Raw genomic sequence first — 21,980 nt, forward strand, 5'->3', positions numbered from 1 at the left:
ATGAGCAGCGCCGAGCCGCCGCTCGGGGCCGGGCCGCGGGCTCAGCCCGCCTGGAAGCGGGAGATCCTGGAGAGGAAGCGGGCCAAGCTGGCCGGGGCGGCCGGCGGCGAGCCGGAGCCCCCGGCGGGGGAGCGGCTGGTGGTGGCGGAGAGCCTGGGCCCGCTGCGGGAGAACCCCTTCATGCGGCTGGAGAGCGAGCGGCGGCGGCTGCGGCAGGGGCTGCCCGGGCACGGCGCCGAGTCGGCGCGGCCGCTGCAGCAGCTGCTGGAGCTGTACAGCGCCGTGCCCGGCATCCGCACCATCCGCGCCGACAACATCCTCATCATCGAGTCCCAGCCCGACGCCGCCGCCTGCTTCGCCGAAGGGGACGCGCTGCCCGGCCGCCGCCGGGACCCGGCCGCCTCCGGCTCCGACCCGCCGCGGCGCCCCGACCCGCTGCGGGAGCTGCTGGCCCGCCGCGGGGCCGCCCTGGCCGAGATCCGCGCCGACCAGGTCGTCATCTACGAGGCGGCCGAGCCGCCGGAGTCGCCCGAGGCGGCCGAGCCGGGCACCGTCAGCCGCCTCCTGGAGAAGTTCGGGCAGCGGCCGCGGGGACGCCGACGCCGCGGCGGGGAGGCGCTGAGCGGGCCCGGGCCCGGCGCCGGGCCGGCCGCTCCTCCGCAGGTGGGACCGGGCTCCCCCCGGGCCGGGCCGGCCGCTCCTCCGCCGGTGCCGGGCTCCCCCCGGGCCGGGCCGCCCCCTCCGCAGGCGGTGCCCGGCTCCCCCCGGGCCTCCGCACCTCCCCAGAGGAGACCCGGCTCCCCCCGGGCCTCGGCCCCGAAGGCGGGACCGGCACCTCCGCCGGCCGCCCCCCAGCCCCTGCCGGCTCCCCCCCGGGCTGCCACCCCCCCGGCGGTGCCGGCCACCCCCCAGCCGCTGCCAGCTCCCCCCCGGGCTGCCACCCCTCAGCCCACGGCCCCGGCTCCCCCTCGAGCTGTCACCCCTCAGCCCACAGCCCCGGCTCCCCCCCCGGCTGTCACCCCCCAGCCCGCAGCCCCCCAGGCTGCAGCCCCCCAGGCGGTGCCAGCTGCCCCCAAAGCCGCAGCCCCCCAGGCCAACTGCTTTCTCCACAAGATCGGCTCCAACTCCTTCACCGTCACCCCCCGGGGGCTGCCCCCCGGCAGCCGCCTCCCCGAGCCCGGTGCCGTCCCCACCGGCCGCCCTGCACCACCCAAGGGGCCGCCAGTGCCATCTGCCAGCCCTTCCCATGCCAGAGCCAACGCCAGGAGGCCAAAGCCGGAGGAGGCCGAAGCGGCCGTGTCCCCCCCACCCAGTGCCAGTCTGGCCCCCAGTGCCACCAGCTCCACTCAGCCGCTCTCCGCCTCTGCCCCCCGGGCTGGGGGCTCCTTCGAAATCCACCCGGCCCCCAAGCCTGACTTGGCTGCCATCCCAGCCCATGACCTGCAGGCCCAAGCCCTGGCCAAGCTACGCCTGAATTCACGCAATTCCTTCCTCTTCGTGCCCCGCCGGGAGGGGAGCCCGGCTCTGCCCCCCGCCCAGAGCACCAGGCCGGGGCCACCGCCACCGTCCTCGGAGGAGAAGGCACCCAAGGAGCCCCCAAGGGCTTCTGCCCCGGAGCAGGAGGAGCCCATCACTTCCCTGCCGGCGCCTCTGGAACCCTTGGTACCTGTGACTTTCATCGATGACATTGTGGAGCCGGAGAGCGGGGAGCTTTCCCCCAGGGCCCGCTCGGCTGCGAGGACGGGGAGCTTGGCGGGTCAGCCTGGAGGAGCCGGCCCTGACATGGAGATGGAGGTTTCCTCCGTGCCCCTCTACAGACCACACTCTGTCCCCCATCAGAGGGGAGGCAGCACCTTCACTGTCGTGCCCAAAAGCAAGCCCGTTGCCTCGGGGCTGCAGACTCTTAATGATGCCAGCGGAAGGCCACAGCGGGAGGAAGAGGAGGAGGAAAGCAAAGGCAAAGCCATGGAGAACGCCGATGGGCCCCAAACGGGGGTGTCCCATAAAAAGCGCTACCCCACTGTGAACGAGATCGAAGTCATTGGGGGATACCTGTCCCTGGAGAGGTCCTGCATGAGCAAGACGGGCTCCCGCCGCAAGAAGGTAACTGCCTGGGGTGCCTCTGTGCTGAACAGCCAGGCTGGAAGTAGTTGGTACTACTTTTGGCTTGTCTTTCCACAAGGCACTGGGTGGGAAGATGGGCAGCGTTTTTCTGGTGCTTTTGGGAGCCAGAGGCTTGCCCTCGGGGAGGGGGCACTGGGTGCTGGTCCACGGAGTAGATGGGAGTGGGATGTGACCTGTGATAACTGCAGGGCATCTCCCACAGTCACTTCTCAGAGGTGTGATAATGGAAAGTGAAATATGTCAGGTGTTTAGAAACTGGAGGTGAGTTGCGTGGTTTGAAGGGCTGCAGCCCTTCTCCAGCCCTGCTCGCTGTGTCTGCTCGCTGTTGGGCAGGTTGAGGTTCCTCATGGTCACTGCCCGGCTTGTGACACAGTACAGTGGCTGGCGTCTTCCCCGCATTAGTGATCTATTGATAGAGGCTCAAGAATTAGGTCTCTATTAGGCAGAGAGAGATCAGCAACAACTTAACTCCCCTTGATAGGATTATACCACCTGGCTGCTCGTTCTGGATGTGTGGTGGCATCTCTGAAGGTCTGCGGGACATCGACTGCTCCAGACGTCTTTGGAGGGAATGTCAGGTTTTCTCACTGCTTGGGATCTAAGTTAGATCCTTGTGAGCCGTAAATTAAGAATTAATCTTTGTATGGCTTGGTGAAACGCAGCTGGGTGTGATAAAGACACATTCATGCTGAAAGATTGGGTTATTTTGCTGCGCCGGAGGAGTAAGTGTGAATTGTTGGGCTCTGAAAGCAGCGCAGTGGGGTGAGAAATCCCCGTTTCTAGGTCTGTGGCGGGACATCTTTTTCCATAGCGGGAAGATTTGTTTTACGTTCCGTTACCTAAATTCGACTAAATATTTGATAGACTGAATCCACACGGGTGCCTGAGGCACTGAGCATTATAATTTGAGGAAATCCTTTGAATAGGGTGCATCTCATTTAGGAGGGAGGCAGGGAGTGCTGTTTCTCGTGGCTTGACGTTGTTAGATTCCTTCATAAGAGCACCCAGTCCGTGTTAATTTGATGATGACTAATGCAGGTAGCAGATCGGGGAGCATGAGATCCAGAATAAGCAGGAGTGTTGCTTCTCGCTCAGTGCTCCTGTAGTGTTTTCTTGTCCTCATCTTAATGCTTAATCACACTGGAATTGTTCTGCTGTTTACATACCTGCTGGATTGCACTCATTCCAGCTGTTTTCTTTGCTCTGTGCAGGTTGGGGTATTAATTTGGTTTACACCACATCGGGCGTGTGGTATAAATGGTGAAAATATCAAGAAGGCATGTTACAGCTATGGGTAACCTTGGGATGGAGCAGAAAATACACACGAAACCTTGCAGGACAGCCTCTCTTAGAGAAGCCCGGCTTCTGCTGCAGTCAGTGGAGCGGATTTCCCTGTGCAGGGCGGTGCTTTGGGGCAGCAGCCTTGCTGGTAACAGAATGAAGCAAAAGTAATAAAATAAAGCTCAAGTAATCAAAACCAATGAGCGGCGTGTGGTGGAAGCTACCCTTAAACTGTACAAAGAGGAGGAAGGGAGACGAGGACAAGGCCAGTGCAGCGACGGAATTGTGTAAAGGCTGGTCGAACACTGGAACAGGAACCCAGAGAAGTGGTGGCGTCTCCGTCCTTGGAGCTATTTGAAACTTGCCCAAGGAAAGCCTTGGACAACTGATCCGGTTGGACCTGCTTGGAGCAGGACTCTGGGCTAGAGACCTCCAGAGGTCCTTTCCCAACCTAAAAAAACGTATGAATCTTTGAAATTGGTTGACGACTGTTTTGTCGGCTCTGTGCTGGATTTGTGTGACATTGGGCAGGTCATGTAGCTTCTCCGCTTCTGTTCTTATCAGCTTAGTGGCATTAAGAGCACTCTGCGGGCACTCTGGAGATGAAAAGTGCTCAATACTTGTGCGCGTCACGTACAGCTGTAGTAGCATTTGCTGAGAATTAGTTATACGTGGGGGATGTCCTGCGTGAGAACTTGCATAGCCATCTAGTTTCTGAGAAGAGAGATGTTAAAAGGCGAAGGAGGAACTGCCTGTTATGTTGCAGGGCTCGGGAGCTGAACAGATGGGGACCCTTTGGAAAATAAGTTCCAGCTTAAGGAGAAGTAGTAAAGAGCCACGAGTTGCTGGGTAAAATGAAATGTGGTGACGGAGTGGGAGAAATACCGGCTTTTCTTTCGGTTCCCTTCTCCTTGCCAGAGGTGGCGAGCATGGAGTGTCGCTTGACTCTGTGGCCGGTGGAAAGCCGATGGACAGATTTCTGTTTACTCCTAACCTAGAGGATGTTTGTGGCTTTTACTCTGGATAATAAGGCTGAGCGTTGATGCCTGAACAGGAAGGAGCCAGTGTGAAGACACATTCCTTGGTTTCTTCCCAAGAGATTGCTGTGTGTCGCCAAGGCAACCGGCCAAAACCAAGGGTTCTGTTTTGTAGATATGTCGGGGTTTTCAGAAACTCGGTTTTGGCCTGAATTGGGCAGATGCAGACATTTCCTGTGAGCTGGGAGCTGCAGTAAAACCAATGTCCCTTTCTCTTTGGGGCTATCAAAATCAAACCTGATGCTGGTTTCATCACCCCAGCAGCTGCCTGGGTCTTTTGGGCTGGTTCTCCCCAGGCGGACCTGCCTCCTGCTGAGCATCTTCCTTTCCAGACCTTGCCTTAAGATTTGCTGAAAGGTCTTTAAAGTGTGCTCCAGGCTCAAGAAAGTGGTGTTTGGTGAAACCCCGATGACTTGGAAAATTTCATCCTCTCACTGGTGCCCAGCAGGAATCTGGGCGAGATAAAGAGCAGGTCTGGCACAGCCTGGGAATGCTGCGGCTCGGCGGGTGTCTGTGCTTACGGTTGGGGCTAATGATTTATTGGGAGCAGGGAGGCGGTCCTGGCAGTTACACTGATTGTTCTGAGAGATGCAAATCATGTTTTTCTCCAAATGCGGAAATTCAGCCTGCCTTTTCCGTCCCCTTTTCTGGCCATTGATTGCCTGACTGTGGTAGAGATGCCAGCAACATGGACCTGACTCGGTCCACGTCCTCTGTGGCTTTTTGGGCTGGGAGCGCGGCTGGGAGAGCGGGGACGGAGCTCCAGCCCCTGCTCTCAGCTGCGTGGCCGGACTTTGCCATGGCCTGCTGGTGTTCAAGGTCTTTCAGGAAAAATAGCTTTATTGCTCCTTCCAGACACTTCAAATATGTGAAGCAGCTGTTTGTTTGGGGATTGGAGCTGGGTATTGAGCTGATGAGAGAGAGAGAAATGCTGTTCCTGTGTCAGAATAAAAGAAATGGTTTCCCAGCTCTCTCATGCCAACTGGAGCTGCTGTGGTGGGAGAGTTGTTGTTCTCCCAGGGCTGTGAGGGTGAACACAGGGTTGTGTACGATGGGACACAGGCAAGATCTGCAGTGGGACAGTCACTGTTCTCCCAGGGCTGTGAGGGTGAACACAGGGTTGTGTACGATGGGACACAGGCAAGATCTGCAGTGGGACAGTCACTGTTCACCCAGGGCTGTGAGGGTGAACACAGGGTTGTGTGTGATGGGACACAGGCAAGATCTGTGGTGGGACAGTTGCTGTTCACCCAGGGCTGTGAGGGTGAATACAGGGTTGTGTATGATGGGACACAGGACACAGGCAAGATCTGCGGTGGGACAGTTGCTGTTCACTCAGGGCTGTGAGGATGAACATGGGGTTGTGTGTGATGGGACACGGGCAAGATCTGCAGGTGGATGGGAGAGACCCAGCCGTGCCCGTCCCAGGGACTGGGCTGCCTGTGCGGGCAGGGAGTTGGAGCTCTTGTCCTCCTGCAGGTGTTAAGATGCCCTTCAAGCCTGTTCATCCACCACTCTGCGGCTGTTTGGAGACCTCTCCAAGTGGCGTGAGGGTTAGTTCAGATAAAGCAGCGGGGGTGTGAGTGCAGTTTGAAAATTAAGTGAGCTGCTGGGAGAGGCTGGCTGGTGAGGACAGGATACATGTGCAGGGGTGGAAGGAGACCTACTGACCTTTATTCCAAACAGGGAGTGGGGCAGAGGATGCAGAGCGCTGTTGGTGACCTCTGTTCAGTGCTCCTCTTCGTACTTTGTTATCACAGAAGTTGTAAAGCCACCACAGCCCGATAACAGCCCCAGGAGGAAGGGAAGGCTTTGCTGCGGGTTGTGGATCTTTGGGATCTCGGAGGATAAAATCTAGCTCGGCTGAGCTGACAAGAGCCAATCCTGGTTTGGTTGCCTGCCAGAATAACGTGCAATAAAGTTGTCCGCAAGATAGAAATCTAGGTTTCTGTAAAACATGTGACTGGCATGTTGGAGCGAGGGACGGGAAGGGGCTGCAGGCTGCCAGCAGTTGTCATTCTTCAGGCTTCATGTTCCCTTCTTGTTGGAGGCTGGACTCTGCCAGGAAGGGTCCTGTGTGTACAGAATTTGCCCCAACTGTGCTCCTTCCTTATGTCTTGTCACTCCTGAAATTTATCCCAAATCACAGTATGTTTGTCCCCTCCGGGACCTGGTACCTCTTGGGGATCCTACAAGAAAGGTGACTTCTGGCCAGGCCACCCAAAGTGCTGTAAATAACAGGTTTTGAGAGCCAACAGACAGCAGATTATTGATGGTTTTAATGTTTTTTGCTTGTCACAGCTGGCAGTTTGAGTGCTGGGAGGTGACCTGCAGCCTTGTGTCAACAGGGCTTACAACAGCAAGGTTGGTGGGACCCAAACAGTTGGAGTCTGATGTTTTCCTGCTTCTTCACAAAATTGTCTTCAAATATGTTCAGCTTCAGCTGAACTTCAAAAAGTTCCAGCTACGTGGACTTTACCGTGGTCCATTTTCTAATGTTTTGAACTGCGTAATGCCTGAATGTGCCTTAATGCCCACTTAAATGCCTGTTAAAAGGTGATTCTAACATCCCTCAGCTTTTCATCGTGGGCAGGACGGGGCGGCCGTTTTGTTGGTCTAACCTGCTGCACTTCTTGCTCTGTGGCTTCCCATCTGCTTGGTTCTGCTGGAGATGGTCTCCTGTGAGAACCAGGTGTGGGCTCGAGATGTTGGCAGGGACGAACACTTCCAACTGTTGCCTGGACCTGTCTGGAGCAAGTCTGCACAGTCTGGAATCTAAATATCGGTGACTGCCTGAAGTATTTATTTGCCATGTGTAACACAAGTAAATTAACCATAACACAAGGAAATTAACCTGGTGGTAGAAGCAAAAATCTTTCTGCAAAAATGACTTAGATTCCCTCGTCTCTGTGTTTTGGAGGGATCAGGACACAGATTTGTGTTATTCAGGTCGGAGAGCTTGAGTGCCCCTGTTGTATTTTCTGTCTCGTGGCTGTGCTCTGCTGGCACAGATACATCTGCCACCTTTAAGGAGGGGCTGCAGTACGTATCTGACAGGGACCTATTGAATTTTTGGTAGATGAAGTCAGCGGTGACAAGTCCCGCTCAGAATAATACGTGTCTTACCTGAGGAGGTGTGGTGCCTCCCCTCCGCCGCCTGTCCGATGGGAGCAGGCTCCTTCACCCACACCGGGCAATTTCCCTGCTCTTTTCTAATTCTGCTGATTTCTAGCCTGTGATGTCGATGGCTTAAGACTCTAGAAATCAGTTTTTTGTTGTGGTTGTAGTTTTTAAACCACCTCACAAGCTGGGCCTGAGGCTGTCAGTGGGGAAGTAGGTTGGTTTTTTTTTTTTGTTGCCCCGCTGCCTGCCAACTCCTTGAAGTTGTTGCTCTAAACCCCTGGCAGAGCAGATGAGTCATATTTATCTCATCTCCGTAGTGGGAAATTTTCTGCGACTGAGATTCTCCGTGGCCGTGCCGCTCCCATGCTTCGTCTCCTGCCCCAGCGACCGCCCAAGCTGCTCCCAAATTCCAGTTCCCCCCCGTCTCTCTTCCTGCCGTCCCCTGCCCCGCTGTTGGCAGCACGGGGAAGGGGACAGAAAAGCTAAAATAGAAACTCTTACGCAAATCAGAGCCCAGCCTGCCTTTGAAGCGGGTTAGGACGTGCCCAGGGCTCAGCCCGCCCCAGAGCTTGAGAGATTTGAAGTGCTTTGTGCTCCGAATTCCCATCATGAGGATTACGGTTAATGTTATCTTAATCGGTTTCTTTAATCTGTGGACCAGATTGGAGATGGTTTATAATTTCCCTCCATCTGAGTTTGTCTTGGGCTTGGGTTTTGCTCCCCCCTCTGCTTTTTCCAGTACAAGCTCATGGTGTTCCTGAGTTAGTGATGGGTTTTGGCAGTGTGAGGCTGATGGTTGGACTAGATGATCTGAAAGGTCCCTTCCAACCTCAGCAATTCTGTGATTGTAAGTACACACTCCGCCTGGCTGGGGCAGAAGTCCTGCTTGTCTGTGTTACGTGAAGGAGACGGTAGGGAAAATTAAAATCTTTACTTTCCAGGTTCAGTGGCAGTAAAGGAAATCTCTGTCAGAACTGCTGCAGCAGCATCTCTTTTGCCTCTGGGGTGGTGCTCGCTCCCGTCCTGAGCGAAACCTGGGCCATTTAAAATGTATTTATAAACCCAGACTCTTCCTAGTGTGGGCCGTGGGTGTGCCGTGAAGCTGTAACGGTATCGCTACGTGGACAGTTTGTGTGGGAAGAGTCACATGAAACACCTGTATCGCACAGGGAAACTTCACAAACATCCTGGGAAAATCCAGACTGAAGGAACTTGGTGCTGGTGTTTTCTGAGAAGTGCCCTTCGGATGATCTTGGGGACTTGCCAGGATGGAGCTGCTGTTCCGTAGGCATGGGATGGACTGTAAGCTGAGGAAAATATCTCGGACGCTATGAGAGCAAAACCCTTGCGTGCCTGGGGAAGTGTTACAGCTTGCAGCTGGTGAAAATGCTGGTCTGAGCCATATCCGTACATCCCGTGGTGAACTTGCTGCAGAGTCACTTCTCTTCGGGGAAGTGGCTTTTGCATATTAGTAGTACAGAAAAAGGGCAAAGAGAGACGTGAGCTCTGTCGTGCAGCTAATGCTCTTCGTGTTCTTTTGCTCCTGAAGTCTAGAACGAGCTCTTTGCCAGTCTGGGAAGTAATTCTCTTCCCAATCTCCCCATATTTCCCAGGAAATGATGTTCCGTCCGGCCCTTTCGGGCAGGAGATGGCTCACTTGCACCAAACCGAGGTATTTGCGTGGAATGCTCTGGTCGCTCTCGGTTACACAGAAATGTTGGTGGGTGGCATCTCCCAGCGCCGCGGCGGAGCCACAAACTGTGGGCTCGGAGCTGCCTGTGAAGCAGAATCCTCTGCTGTTTGGGAGTTTTGTGCATTGTTTATGAAGATACCGAGTCTTGGCACTAATTGTATCTCGTTTCTGCCTGCTCTCTTTGTGTACTCAGATGAGATCTGTTCCAGATACGTAGGGAGATTTGTCCAATTTTTATGGGCTGAGTAAGCAATATTTGACTTGCTTGTTAGACTGTGGAAGGCTCTGGCACCTCTGCCCGCAGATGTGGCGAGGAATGAAGGATCCCTGGGTGAATGGTGGCTTTGTACCCTGGCAGACCGCGACTCCGACTGCCCCCGCCGTTGGTTGGGTGCTGGAATCTCTTCTTGGCTGACACAGAAGAGTTAACAAAGCTGCCTGCCCTTCGGTGCTCTCCGGGACTGTCCCTGCCCTGTCACTTCTCAGCAGGAATTTGAAACTTGCCCGTCTTGTGCAAGGAGTTTAATATTTCGAATCTCCATCCATTGCTCCTATCTGCCATGTGCTTCGGCATATTGATTACACAGAGCTGGCTTTGTGGGTTGCCTTGTAAATGGAGACTTTCTTGTTTTGCCTCATGCCTTGGGAGCTGGGATGCGGTCCTGGAGGCACCCTCTCTTCTCCCAGCAACCCAGCGCTTCCTTGACGTGCCACTGCTGTAAATCTTCCGTGCTGCCAGCTCTATTCAGTAACTTGCTCCGTGATGCAGTTAATCGTTGAGCAAAACTCAGTGTCACTCTTAGGAAACGCTTGAAAAAGCGTGACCGAGTGAGCCTGTTGTGATGCGGCCAACTCCTGTGCCCCCAAAACTCTTCCTTTTGTACAGAATGACAGAAAAGTATGTTTTTGAAGTGCCATCTGCAGTTTTCTGGGCATACTTAGGCTGCTTCAGCCACGGCAATACAGAGTTAATCCAATGGAGGAACCAAGCCTCGAGTCCCCCACCATTCCTCTGGGTGCTTGTCAGGGAAAAACCCTTTCTTCCTGTGTCCAGGAAAAGCTGGATGTACAAAAGCTCCTTATCTTCTCCCGAATGATAGCAAATGCCTTGGTAATATGCTGATGCTGGTGCAGCTCCTGGGGTACTATTCCAGGCTGCTGCACACGGAGATTGTGCCTGGAGTTATTCACCAGTTGGTGCTGACACATGAACATGGATCTACAGGCATGTAGATAAGCTCGTTCCTAACTCCTGTGAAATGGCTCATTTCCCCAAAAATCCTTTATCTAAAAGTTTCAGAGAGAAAACTGCATCGCACAGGAGTTGTCTAGATCATTGACTGTGGGCTGTCATGAAAAAACTGAAGGTCCTCGCAGAGGTACACAGTTTATGAACCGCTCCTCCACCTCCTTCTGCTAAATCTGCTGATCTGTGGGAACGGTCAGGCTGGGTCAGATGGAAAGATCTGGGTTAACCCTGTGGGGATTTTTGTCCACCATAAAATATCTACTTCTGCCCTCTGTTTCCAATCTCACAAGCAGTTTTTTGTGCAGGGACCTTCCCTCTCACCCCATGGCAGCGTGGAGCTGGGAACTTCTTCTCTGTTAGACCCTTCTCTTCGCACGGATCCTGAGCTCCTCTGGGCAGAGTCTCCACCAACCGAATGGGGTTTGGTGCTCGAGGAGCTTTTCTGCCCAGCCTGGGGGGCTGTTTCTCGCAAACCTCTATGGGATGCTCTGTATCAACAGGCTTCCTGATGCACTCCCAGCTCTCTGCTGCTGCCGTTTTCAGGTAGCTGGAGTTGATGGCTTGTGTTTTTTGTCTCATTGACCAGATTTCTCGACAACTAGTGCATCAACAAATGTAGCTAAGCTCAATGTAAGACTGCACAGAAGCACAAGGTGATTTTTCTTCAAACCATGGATTTTTATCCATGCTCGTTCTGTCTCAGATCTCAGTCTCTCGCTCTTTTGTATCCACACTGAATTGTTGTCCGCCCTTCCTGCAGATACTAGCCGAAACCCTCCCGATGCCGAGAGAGGAGGCGGCGTTTGGCCGACCGGGTGTGAGAAGCTGTTGAACCAGCTGCTTTACATCACACCCGGCAGCACATCCGCAGCCCATGCATGTCCTCAGGAGTCAGGCACTAATTGTCACTTCAGGATTATATTGCTTGGGGACAGAGGATGATTAGAGGAAAATTAGTACCTGAAAAGAGCAAAATCTTGATCCCTGGTGCTACTCAGTTCTGTGGATCTTGTGAAGTACTTGGGCAGCATAACCACGTTAAGGGGGATCAATATGCTGACTCTGACTTTTCTTGCTGGAATATAGTTAAAGGGTGATTTTTTTTTTCTCTTTTTTTCTTTTAATGCCCAGAACAATTTTTTTCCTTACAAGGTGAGAATTACAAGGTGAGAATTTGGCTTGCCAAAGGCATTCCTGTTTAAAGGGTGTAAACCACCCTACCTTATCACTTTGGCTTTGCCACACCTGCAAGGAGCAAATGTGATAATGGAGGAAGAGAAAAGCCACACTAAGAAGAGATGAGGATGGAGATTAACCCCATGATTTGCTACTGAGACTTAGGGTGAAGCCCTGGTTTGTGAGAAGCCATCAGGTGTTTGCTGTTTCATTGACTGTGGAGTCTTGCAGACTTTCCCACCTTGGCTTTTGGAGGTGAGGATTCTGCTGACTTCCATTCGTGTTGGTTTCTCTAAACTGGCTATTTTTATTTCTAATATGTCTTTTTTTTTTTTTTCTTTTCTAAGTGAGCCCTCTATGACTACTCAGATTTATGCTTGTTGGGCAATGTTTACCCTGGCTTCCCTTTCCTGGGTACTCTATTACTCATTACTGTTCAAATCCTAGCAAATAAATAAATGATTTTTGCTATGGCAACAGGACTCTGGTGGCTGAACAGCACAAGATTCCCCTAAAAGCCTGCCTTATTCTTCCCAGCGTGGCTGATTGCTGGGCAGAGTATTAATACACAGATATATGGGTTTGGGCTGGACCCTGGGTTTGTGACAGAGTTCTGGGTGAAGCCGTCACCTGAACAAATAGTGACAAATCCCTGCAAGTATCCACAGCTGAAGGGTGCAAAATTCTTCCTTTCCCCAGGCGGCAGCTGCTGCCGAGGCAGAAGCAGGGGGACCACTGCTGAGACACGACGAGCAGAGGCCTCTGGCCGGGCTCTGGTGGGGTACCATTTTCTTCAAGGAAAACTACCCCTGTCGCCTTCTGTGTTCCCATAAAGTCTGTTCCCATAAAGCATATAGTGCTGGCCTATTGCCTGGGCTCTTGATTTTCCTTTTCGGATGGTTCCCGGGACTGAGTCTCCCTGTGTTCCCTGCGCACACCGCTCAGTTCTGCTCAGAGGCTTTCTGAAGGCAGCGATGATGACCCGCATGTCATGCCTGAATACGTTGCCCTCCGTCTTCTGTTGGATCGGGCAGATCTTTGTGCTTCCCCTGGAACCACCTGGTGCCTGGGGAGGGAGCTGGAGTCCGACCCTGTGCCGGTGCCTGGTTGTTCCCCTGGTGTTTGCCTTGCCTGGGTGCGTCCGGGTGCTTTATTGCAGAGCAGGCACAGGGCTTTTCCTGCTTCTTGGCAGCCGTGCAGTGGGCGCAGGGGAATGGGATGCTACCATAGAGGGAGCCAGTGTGGTTTTTGGGGAGAGGGCTTGCGCCAAGGTGCCCTCACGCCAAGCAGGATGGGCTGGTGTCAGCCTCGCGTGGGCTGCGCTGGCCCAACGGGAGGAGTTGCTGAAGCAGCAAATTGTCCTGTGACGAGCTCTCCCCGAGGCTGGGGCTCTGGGTGCGTGGGGCTGGCACTGCCGTGGTTAATGATTGCTCTCTCTGAGGATCTCCAGCGTTGCCTCCTGCAGCAGGTACCCGAGAAGCCCCACTGGCAGAGCCTTCTGGAACTGGCTGTGGGCGAGAGGGAGCTGCTCCGGTCCAGGGCTTATCCTGGGCTGTTGGTGTGTTGCTTCTGGGGGTGTCTCCTGGTTGTTTCTGCTGCTTTCTACTCCTTGGTCTTACTCCCTGGGGAGGCTGTTTGCTCCTCCTGCACTACATGCAGCTTTGGCCCAAACTGGACTCAAAGTTATTTTTCTTAGAGACTTCCTCCTGTTAGTAGAAAACCAGGAAGGCTTAGAATTTAAGCGTGGGAGATGGAACTAAAAACAAGGCATGTGTCTCCTGTCCCCTTTATTTTCCATGTTTAGCCAAGAACTCCTTGCCTGCCAGCGTAAGCAGCCTGTGAGCAGTGTCTGCTTCGGGGAGAGCTTCTGAGCCTCACGGCCATCGTGCCTGGCAGCGTGGCTTGTCCCCCAGCACAGACGCCACATTGTGAGCAGTCCCTGCCTGGCTCGGATCAGGGAGCATCTAGGTCAGCAGCAGGGGTGAGAAATTCAGGGAACAACAACTGGGATGCTCTGATCTTTCAGGGACATTTTATTCCAACCCCTTTTCTCTGAAATATAATCATTCCTTTCCCTGTGTGTCATCTGGAGAAGGTCAGGGGCAGGGAAAGGGGAAAGGCAGATGGTTCCGCTCTGCTCTTCATAGAATCATAGAGTGGTTTGGGTTGGAAGGGACATTAGAGATCTTCTAGTTCTACCCCCTGCCCTGGGCAGGGACACCTCCCGCCACACCAGATGGATCAAAGCCTCCTCCAACCTGGCCTTGAACCCCTCCAGGGATGGGGCAGCCACAGCTTCTCTGGGCAACCTGGGCCAGGCTCTCACCACCCTCACAGCAAAGAATTTCTTCCCCACATCTCATCTCAATCTCCCTTCTGTCAGTTTAAAACCCTTCCCCCTCATCCTATGGCTTGCCTCCCTGATCCAGAGTCCCTCCCCAGCTTTCCTGGAGCCGCTTTAGGGACTGGAAGGGGCTCTAAGGTCTCCCTGGAGCCTTCTCTTCTCCAGGCTGAACCCCCCTAACCCCCCACAGCAGAGGGGCTTAAGCCCTCCATCCTGCCTTCTCCTGGGAGTGTGGGGAAGGGAGTCAGCCTGTGTCCGAGGGATGTCCCCAACTTGGGCAGAGCAGCCACAGCTCCATCGTGCCTATTTGCAGTGCAGAAGGAGGTGTTAGGCACTCCCTGTGGTACCTGGGTTTGAATCAAGCTCTCAGCATTGCTTTTTTGAAAATCAGGAGTAAAATACTCACTGTTTTGCCTTCAAAACCTTTCTCACGCACAGAGCTTCCGTGTGTCTGTCCGTGGCAGCGCAGGGTGAGGCAGTAGCGGGCTGGCTCCCGCTCACTGATGGTGTGCAGGGTCTGGCCCCTGTGCGGTGGCAGGTTTGGCTTTAGAAGACCTCGTTGGTGGCAGCATCATCGCACCGGTGCTCCCAGTGCAGGAGATGCAGAGGCAGCGGCTGCTCTCACAAGAAATACACGTGTCTGGGCAGCACGGGTGGTGCGTTGTGATTGATACCTGTTTCTCAGCCTGTGGGGTGTTTTGTACATGAGGGAAACTAAAAATATGGCACATGGAGCAAATGTGCTGCACTTTCTTCTTGCTGGTTGTTATTACACAGCATGAGAAGAGATCTTCTGAACCATCCAGCTCCTACCGCCTCTCACAAGCAGCCATGCCCTTTTAATTCTGTTCATAACCCTATTTGCTCATTTTCAAATGTAGTTAGAAGTAAAGGGATCACAACAACCTTTAGGCAGCTGCTCCTGAACCGTGATCCGCATTGCCTAGATACTTCCCTGCTTTTGGCATGAATTTATTCCTGGCAAGCTCTTCCTCCTTGTTTGTCTGTTGTGTGCTGGCATCAGCAGTTCTTTGCTCCTTGGTGTTTATTTTCTTGGTGTACTTACAAAGAGCTGTTATGCTTTTTCTCAGCCTTCGTTTTTGCTAACGTGGACAGGCTGAAGCTCCTCTCCACCTGCTGAGATGGTTTGCAACCACATCTTCCAAGCAGAATGGTAGATAATGATTAGGACATGAAAGGCTGCAGGGGAACAACCTCTTCCCTCAGCTTTTCCTTTCAACTCAGGACAGCACATCTGGAGTTTCAGGGTTTGGGCGTCCTGCTACGGGATAGATGCAGAAGCTGGAGCGAGTCCAGCAGAGGCTACCAAAGAGCTCCTGGGGCTGGAGGAAATGGCATGTGAGGAGAAGCTGAGGGAGCTGGTTTGTTCTGCCTGGAGGAGAGAAACGGGGAGTCCAGTTGCTGCCTTCTTCCACCTACTGGGTGATACTGGGGAGGATGGAGCCGGGCAGTCCCTGTTTCCAGTGGAAATGCCCTGCTTTATTCCTGGTTTATTGTAGCAGCATCCTAGTGATGATTACAGTCCTGTTGCTATCCAGAATTTTCTTTCTCAGTTATTCACAGGTGATGAACTTCTCTTAGAGCAAGGGTTGATCTTAAACATCGTCCCATTTCTGGTGTTCTTGCTCTCCAGTTTTCTGAATGACCCATAAAATTCTGTTTTTTCCTCCCATGTTGGAGTCATCTTCATTCTCAGTCTCCCAGTTACTGTGCAAAGGTCACTAGTGAGAACACTAAATAAAACTGGTTTCAAAAGAGAGCCTTTAAGTACCTCCAGTATTTTCTCTTATTACTACCACCCGGTACCACCTCTCCTTTAGCTGCTTCCGTCTTCTCACTTTTGGTATTAAACCCTGGTTTTTATCTAGTGTAAATAGCTTGTTGTCAGGATGTAGTCAAAAATGTAGTCCTGATCACTGATGTTTCCACAGTCTAGAGCATGGGTACACAAACGAATTGGCAGGAATTAGCGATGTCACCTTTCCACCACATGGATGCTTTCCTGTCCTCCTTGGCAACACCAATCCCTCTTGAGGGACGCTCCAGCAGCTCTTCCTGGCTGCTGGGCATTGGTGTGAGAGGATAGCAAAGTGTGTACCAGGATGAAAAGCCAGAGGTGCTCTGGATCTCTCAGCCTCCTGACCCCATCCCATCGATTTGGCGATCTGCCTCTGTGGTTTCTCTCAGCGCGGCAGGAGATCTGGCAAACCTGGGAATGGTGGGGTGGAGATGCATGGCTTCTTCAAAGCAGAGTGAAGCCCTGGGATGGGAGGTGGCCGTCGCCAGAGGCTGGGATCAATGGTTTCTTGTGCTGCTTTCTAATAATTCCCCTTTGCTGTTGTCTAGATGAAGATCTCTTTCAATGAGACAAGTTTGCAGACTATGTTTGAGTACCCATCAGAGAGCTCACTGGCAGAAGAGGAAGAGGAGGAAGAGGATGGACATGCCTCTGAAACAGAGGAGGACAAGTCTTGCACCTTTTACATTCCACGCCCAAATAGCACTTTGCATCCCAGTACACCGAACTCAGGTGAGCGAGGCGCTGTGGTGGCACTGTGGGGTTACTGGTGGTGTCTGACACCGGCTCTGTTTCCTGTGGCCCCTCATGGGGCTCCACACAGGTGGAAATGCCAATGGAGGTGACAACTGATGGCAGAACTGGGGCTTAGTGGGGATGGGGAACCAGAACAGGGAACCACAGATAGGCAGCTTCCGTGCTGTCCCTGCTAGGATCCCGATTCTGCTTCCTTTTGGGGCAGTGAGAAATACTCATGTCAGCTTTGTCCTTCCAGCAGATTTATCCAGCTACACCCCAAAGCACTCTGTGAAGTTCAGCGAGTGGCAGGAGCAGAAGTATGAGGAGATGCCTGCTGCAGAGGGAGCCCTCCCAAAGGAAGCCGATGCCCGTGGGAGCCAAGTCATGGTGAGACTTGAAATAAGCAGGTTTTGGCTTTGTCCTGCTGTGTGGTTATCCCAGTGCTCTGGCTGGTCTGGACAGAGGAGGGGATGGGATGGGGTGGATGTGCACGTGTGTGTGTGTGTGTGTTTGCTGCCTGGGGAGGTGGGCCACCACGCACAAAGAGACACAAGGTCCCAGTGCCACTCGCAGACCTGCCTCTCCACGTGTGTAAAGGAGACATAAGGCAGCTGGCAGGCTTTGTACTCCAGGGCATGTTTGGAGGGGGGAATTAAATGCGCTCGTTAGCCCCGGGCGAGGTGCCAGTGCAGCCTTCACCGTCCAAAGGTGTGGGTACTCATTCCCTTCGGGTTTGATGACGCCTCTGTGTCAACTCTGCTTTCTCCACAGCTCACCCCAGCAGAGAAGGGCGGACTCTCCGATTTCAGCAGCGAGCCCGCTCTGTATTTTTGATCGCTCCATCTCCTGTCCTGCAGCAGCGGCTGCTGGACGGAACGCGTCAGTGCACCATCCGAACGCCCAGGCAAGCGCCGCTGAGCGAGCTTCTGGGTCCCTCCCTCACCACGGTTTTCGCTGGATCCCGATGCCAAGGGTGGACTAGATGCTGTCAGACATCTTCGGAGAATATTTGCACTGGATTCTGGGACCTAACTACTACTTTTAAGGCGTATGATTTATTCTACCTGTGGCCTTGCATATTCCTCGTTCAAGATCAGCTGCCGCTGAGGCAAAGCATCTTAAGACCAGATCTGTAATCCCAGGATGGATGTGGATCCTCCCAGTGTTTATCTGAGTCCACACATCCAGGCGCTGTATGGGGTCTGGATGGCTTTTGTGACACCTCTCCCATGGGAGGCCCCAGTGAAGAACGGTTCTGGAGTTGGAGCACTGGGAGCACGTGGGCAGTTAGCTGGAGTCACAGGGATGGCTGCGATTCGGCAGCTGGGTTGGGTGTCAGTATGGAAAACCATTGAAGGTTCCTGGTTTGTGTTGGCACGTTTCTGGGTCTAGTTTCACTGAACCATCATGGAATTCACGTGCCAGTTCTGTCTGTTCCTGTGAAGGAACCCGAACACAGCATGAGGGATGGGAAGTGGAATGAATGCCTTTAGCTTTAGGTGTCAGTTTTGCACTGATCTGTACAGAAGTGTCCAGACTGGCCTGAGCCTCTTGAAGATTCCCAAACATTGGCCATAGCTTTGACCTGTCCATACCCAGCTCTGACCTCCAGTCTCTAGGAACTGGTGATTGTGCTCCAGTTTGCCAGTGCCTCTGGTTGCTTTGTCCAGCATCTAATGGGGCCAGATTTAACTCCCTTGGTCGGGGGGGTGGTTTCCTTCTAGTCGTGCTTACTCTGTTCCTCTAATGCAAAGCACAGGAGGGCAATTCCACTCCTTTTTTCTGCAGAACTTGAACAAGGAATATGTTGTTTTTGTTTTTTTTTTCCTAGGATTTTTATAGTTCTATTATAATTGTTTAATGCAGCCAATATGCAAAGGAATCTGCTAGACTCTTCCATTTCAGTTTTCTACTACTGTAAACTCAGGGTCAAACTTGCACTCTGGCAGAGATGGAACACTGCTGCTAATGTGATTTATACTTCTGGGATTAAAAGAGATGCGGTTGGAATAGACACGGCCTCTTTGGGCTTTATGAAATGAGTGGGACCCCAGCGTGTGGCTCCATCCGAAGTAACAGGCTGGTATCTTTGATTAAATTTGATAGGTTTATTGGTTTGTCTGTTATATAGAGATGATGAATGTCTAATCAAGGTGACACCAGTCTGTGAACTGAAAATGTCCTGTGTATCTTGCACTCGTTTTGGTGTATATTGTAGCAGCAGGAGGAAGGTTGTTATGCTGAAAAATACGGACAGAACTAAATGTTAGGACATACCTACTTCTAGCTGTTTTCCTCTTCTGCCCTGGGTGCCTAAATATTCCTGGAAAGATAATGCAAAAAAAAAAAAAAAAAATAGTGAGATACTCAGCAGCTTGTTAGATGTTGGCTGGAGGGGCCACAAAGGAACACTTTATACCTCCTTGCGCTTCTAAGGCTTGTCCTTTCCAAGCTAGCTCGAGATCCGTTCCCTGCCTGACCTCCCAGGAACCATACATGGCTGGCAGGGCCTCAGCCTGTGACACGATACAAATACCGAGTGAATTCCGTGTGCTAAGGCTTCTCCCATTAATGACACACTTCAGGACAAGATGCTGAGAGCGGGGTAGCAGGAGGAAGCATGCAGGACCGCTAGTGACTGCTAGATTTAAGGGATAAGGAAGTTATCAGATACGTGGAGTTAAACGCTGAGCAGTGCCCACAGCCAAAGATCAGGGACCATTGTTTGAAGAAAAGGTTATGCACAGCTTTTTTCTAGCAGAAAATGTCCCAGTGAGCATCCTGCGCTGTGGAAAAGCTCAGGCCAGTTGAAAGCAGCCCTATCTCGCTGACTTAAACTGGGTCGAGCCAGTTTAAGATTTGCAGCTTAACAGTAAAGCACAAACTGCTTGCAATTAAAATTGGGGACCAGGTGTCTGACCCACTCCTGACTTTGTTCTGCCGTGAATTGATGAGGAATGCTAGAGCCAGCAATATCCTGCAGCTTGTTCTGCTGACTTCAGCCACTGTCATGCTGTTCTCGGTGATGAGCCCTGTGCCTGCCATGTCTCTGGTTGGGAGAGGCTCAGGGGAGGCGTGGGAGCGCAGGGTGTGCTCTCCCCAGGAGCTCCTGGTACCCTGGTCTGCTCCGACTTCTCTACTCCCCCTTCCACTTTGCCTGCTCCACCGTGTAGCTGTGATTTACACCTCGCCGAGTGCTGCCTTCGCGCCTCCCGGCTTTGTACTCTGATCCCTGCCTGCTCCGGGTGAACGCTGAGCCTGCTCCTGGCAGAGCGATGGGAACGCTGTTTGAGGGCAGAAGCATAAGCTGGTGAGTCACCCCCAGGGATGTGCTTCGGTATCACTGTGCTCAAAATAAAGGGTATTTTTTTGTAGATGCTTCCCCTGAGCTCTGGCTTTTGAGGACTAACTTTAGTAGATCTCTAACTAATACCAAAGTGCAGCTGAAAGGAAAATTTACTCCTGCAAAACAAAGACTTTTATTAAATGTGGCATCCTTGTCCCAGACCAACAGCTGTCCCAGGACAGGCCTCTCCAGGCTAAAGAACAAATTTAGGAATGCTTTTCTCCACGTGCTTGTTTTTCTCTTTCTTTTGAAGTGCTTTGCGGCTCACTGGCTTTACCAGCATTCCCGATTTCTTCCTTCAGGACATCTAGCAATGTCTGAGAGCTCTCCAGAATCTGGGAAAGAAAGAAATAAAAATAGCTTATTTTTACATAAACTCTTTCTCTCATGAGTTTCCTTTGAATCCAGCTGATCTACCTTGCAGCAAGAGGGATTCTCCAGCCCTTACAGTATCTAATTCGTGGTGATGTATCGTCCTGTCTCACTGTGGGAATATCTGGGGAGGAATTTCTCTGGTTGGTGCCCACATTCTGAATATGGAACAGCTTAAGCAGCTTGTCGGTCTTGGAGCATGAGGCAGAGAACTTCCTGAAGCAGGCTGTGGGGTGAACTTTTGGGGTTTTGGGTTATTTTTAAGGGAGATGTTGATACCCGAGTTTTTTGGATTAAATTGTACTGAGCTGACTCGGTTTCACCTGTCTCCACTGTTAACCCGCACACTTTAGGTTTCTTGCTTCAAGACTAACTCAACTCCACAATGACCTTAAGCCAGACTAAATCTTTCCTTTTATTATTTTTCTCCTATTTTTAGCTTACACTGTACACAATCCAACATTCCCACTTACTGCGCTCTAGGAAGCCAAGCTGCAACAGGTTTAGGAGATCTCGCTGCCTGTCTGTCTCACCATTTCAAAGTTTTAATACAGTGGACAGTTGTAACAGTGTGACAGTAGGGTTTTAGTCCCAAAGATCATTTGCGTTCCCATGAACTTGTGGAAATCACCGAGTGGTCAGAGAAGAGCTGAAGGTAAGCGCCCCACAGTTGGAGACACCTCTGCTTTTTACTCCCTCTGAGTGTCTTTTAATTTCAATAAACATCAATCCGTTTGGAGGCTGGGGGTTTTGTGACTTGTATCTCAGGGAAGGTTTACTCTTAAAAGGTGCTGTTTGTTTGAGGAGCTTTACGACACAATTTTTAAGCTGTTAAATTCTTTTGTGAGTTCCCCCACTTCACCCCAAACCATCGGGTCCTGAAGTGGGAGGAGAAAACAGCTCCAGCCTCGTGTGAAAAAATAATTGTCACGGGAAAGTACTGGTGTTGGGAGATGAAGAGGGTCTGACACGGAGTAGTTGATCACATTCAAGAAACAACTGGGAAAAGGAGAATTTAGGCAGCAGCTAACAGGGGGAGGGCTGCTTTTGGACCAAAGGAAAGAAGATTATCGAGATCACTGCTTCTCTGAAAGCAGGGCTGGAAAGATCCTTCCTTTTTTTTTTTTTTTTTTTTGAAAAAGCTGATGCATGTGTAATTCAGAATTGAATTCTACTGATACCCTATACGCAGGATCAAGGGGTCCCTGCCTGGAAGACTTTACAGACACGGGAACAGAGAACGGGTAGAGCCACCCCAGCACCCAAACCACAGCAACAGCCCCTGCACCCTTTACTGCCAACGATAAATAACGGCCCACACCTTTTACTGGTCCGACATTTCTACTCTTTCAATGATATTATTCCATTAAAGATGGAAGAAATTACATTAAAAACTGGAGGAAAAAATGAATGCCTTGTAGCCCAACAGCTCTGTCATCGCAGCGCACAAATTCACGGTCGTCTGGGTCAGCGGCTCGGCTCTGCTTTCCCCCTTCTTCCCCGGCAAGGATGGTTTTTGATGTATTTTGACAACGCGCTTTCTGGGTTCCCAGCCCAAACCCCAACCTCCCCGTTAGCGGGGGCCGCCTGTGCCCGGGGAGCCCGGGGCCGGGGTTACCCCGCCGTAGCGGGGCCCGGGGCCGGGGTTACCTTGCCGTAGGCCGCCTCCGTCTCGGCG

General features: G+C 52.4%; 1 protein-coding gene across 1 annotated transcript; it reads left to right on the plus strand.

The window, feature by feature from the left end:
* On the plus strand, positions 1-17,418 carry LOC141473623 (taperin-like). The gene is made up of 5 exons (XM_074161196.1): positions 1-663; positions 748-2,103; positions 16,395-16,578; positions 16,841-16,971; positions 17,356-17,418. Exons 1-5 carry the CDS (start codon positions 1-3, stop codon positions 17,416-17,418), a joined length of 2,397 nt encoding a protein of 798 aa, XP_074017297.1.
* The last annotated feature ends 4,562 nt before the right edge of the window (positions 17,419-21,980 follow it).

The sequence above is a fragment of the Numenius arquata genome, chromosome 19 (genome assembly GCF_964106895.1).
Source record: "Numenius arquata chromosome 19, bNumArq3.hap1.1, whole genome shotgun sequence".
Lineage (NCBI taxonomy): Eukaryota > Metazoa > Chordata > Aves > Charadriiformes > Scolopacidae > Numenius > Numenius arquata.

Excerpts from the sequence above, each read along its gene's own strand:
- LOC141473623 (XM_074161196.1), top strand. The coding sequence starts at position 1 with ATGAGCAGCGCCGAGCCGCCGCTCGGGGCCGGGCCGCGGGCTCAGCCC. Across the intron at positions 2,104-16,394 it reads CGGGCTCCCGCCGCAAGAAG|ATGAAGATCTCTTTCAATGA; the intron begins GTAACTGCCTGG and ends GCTGTTGTCTAG. Across the intron at positions 16,972-17,355 it reads CCCGTGGGAGCCAAGTCATG|CTCACCCCAGCAGAGAAGGG; the intron begins GTGAGACTTGAA and ends CTTTCTCCACAG.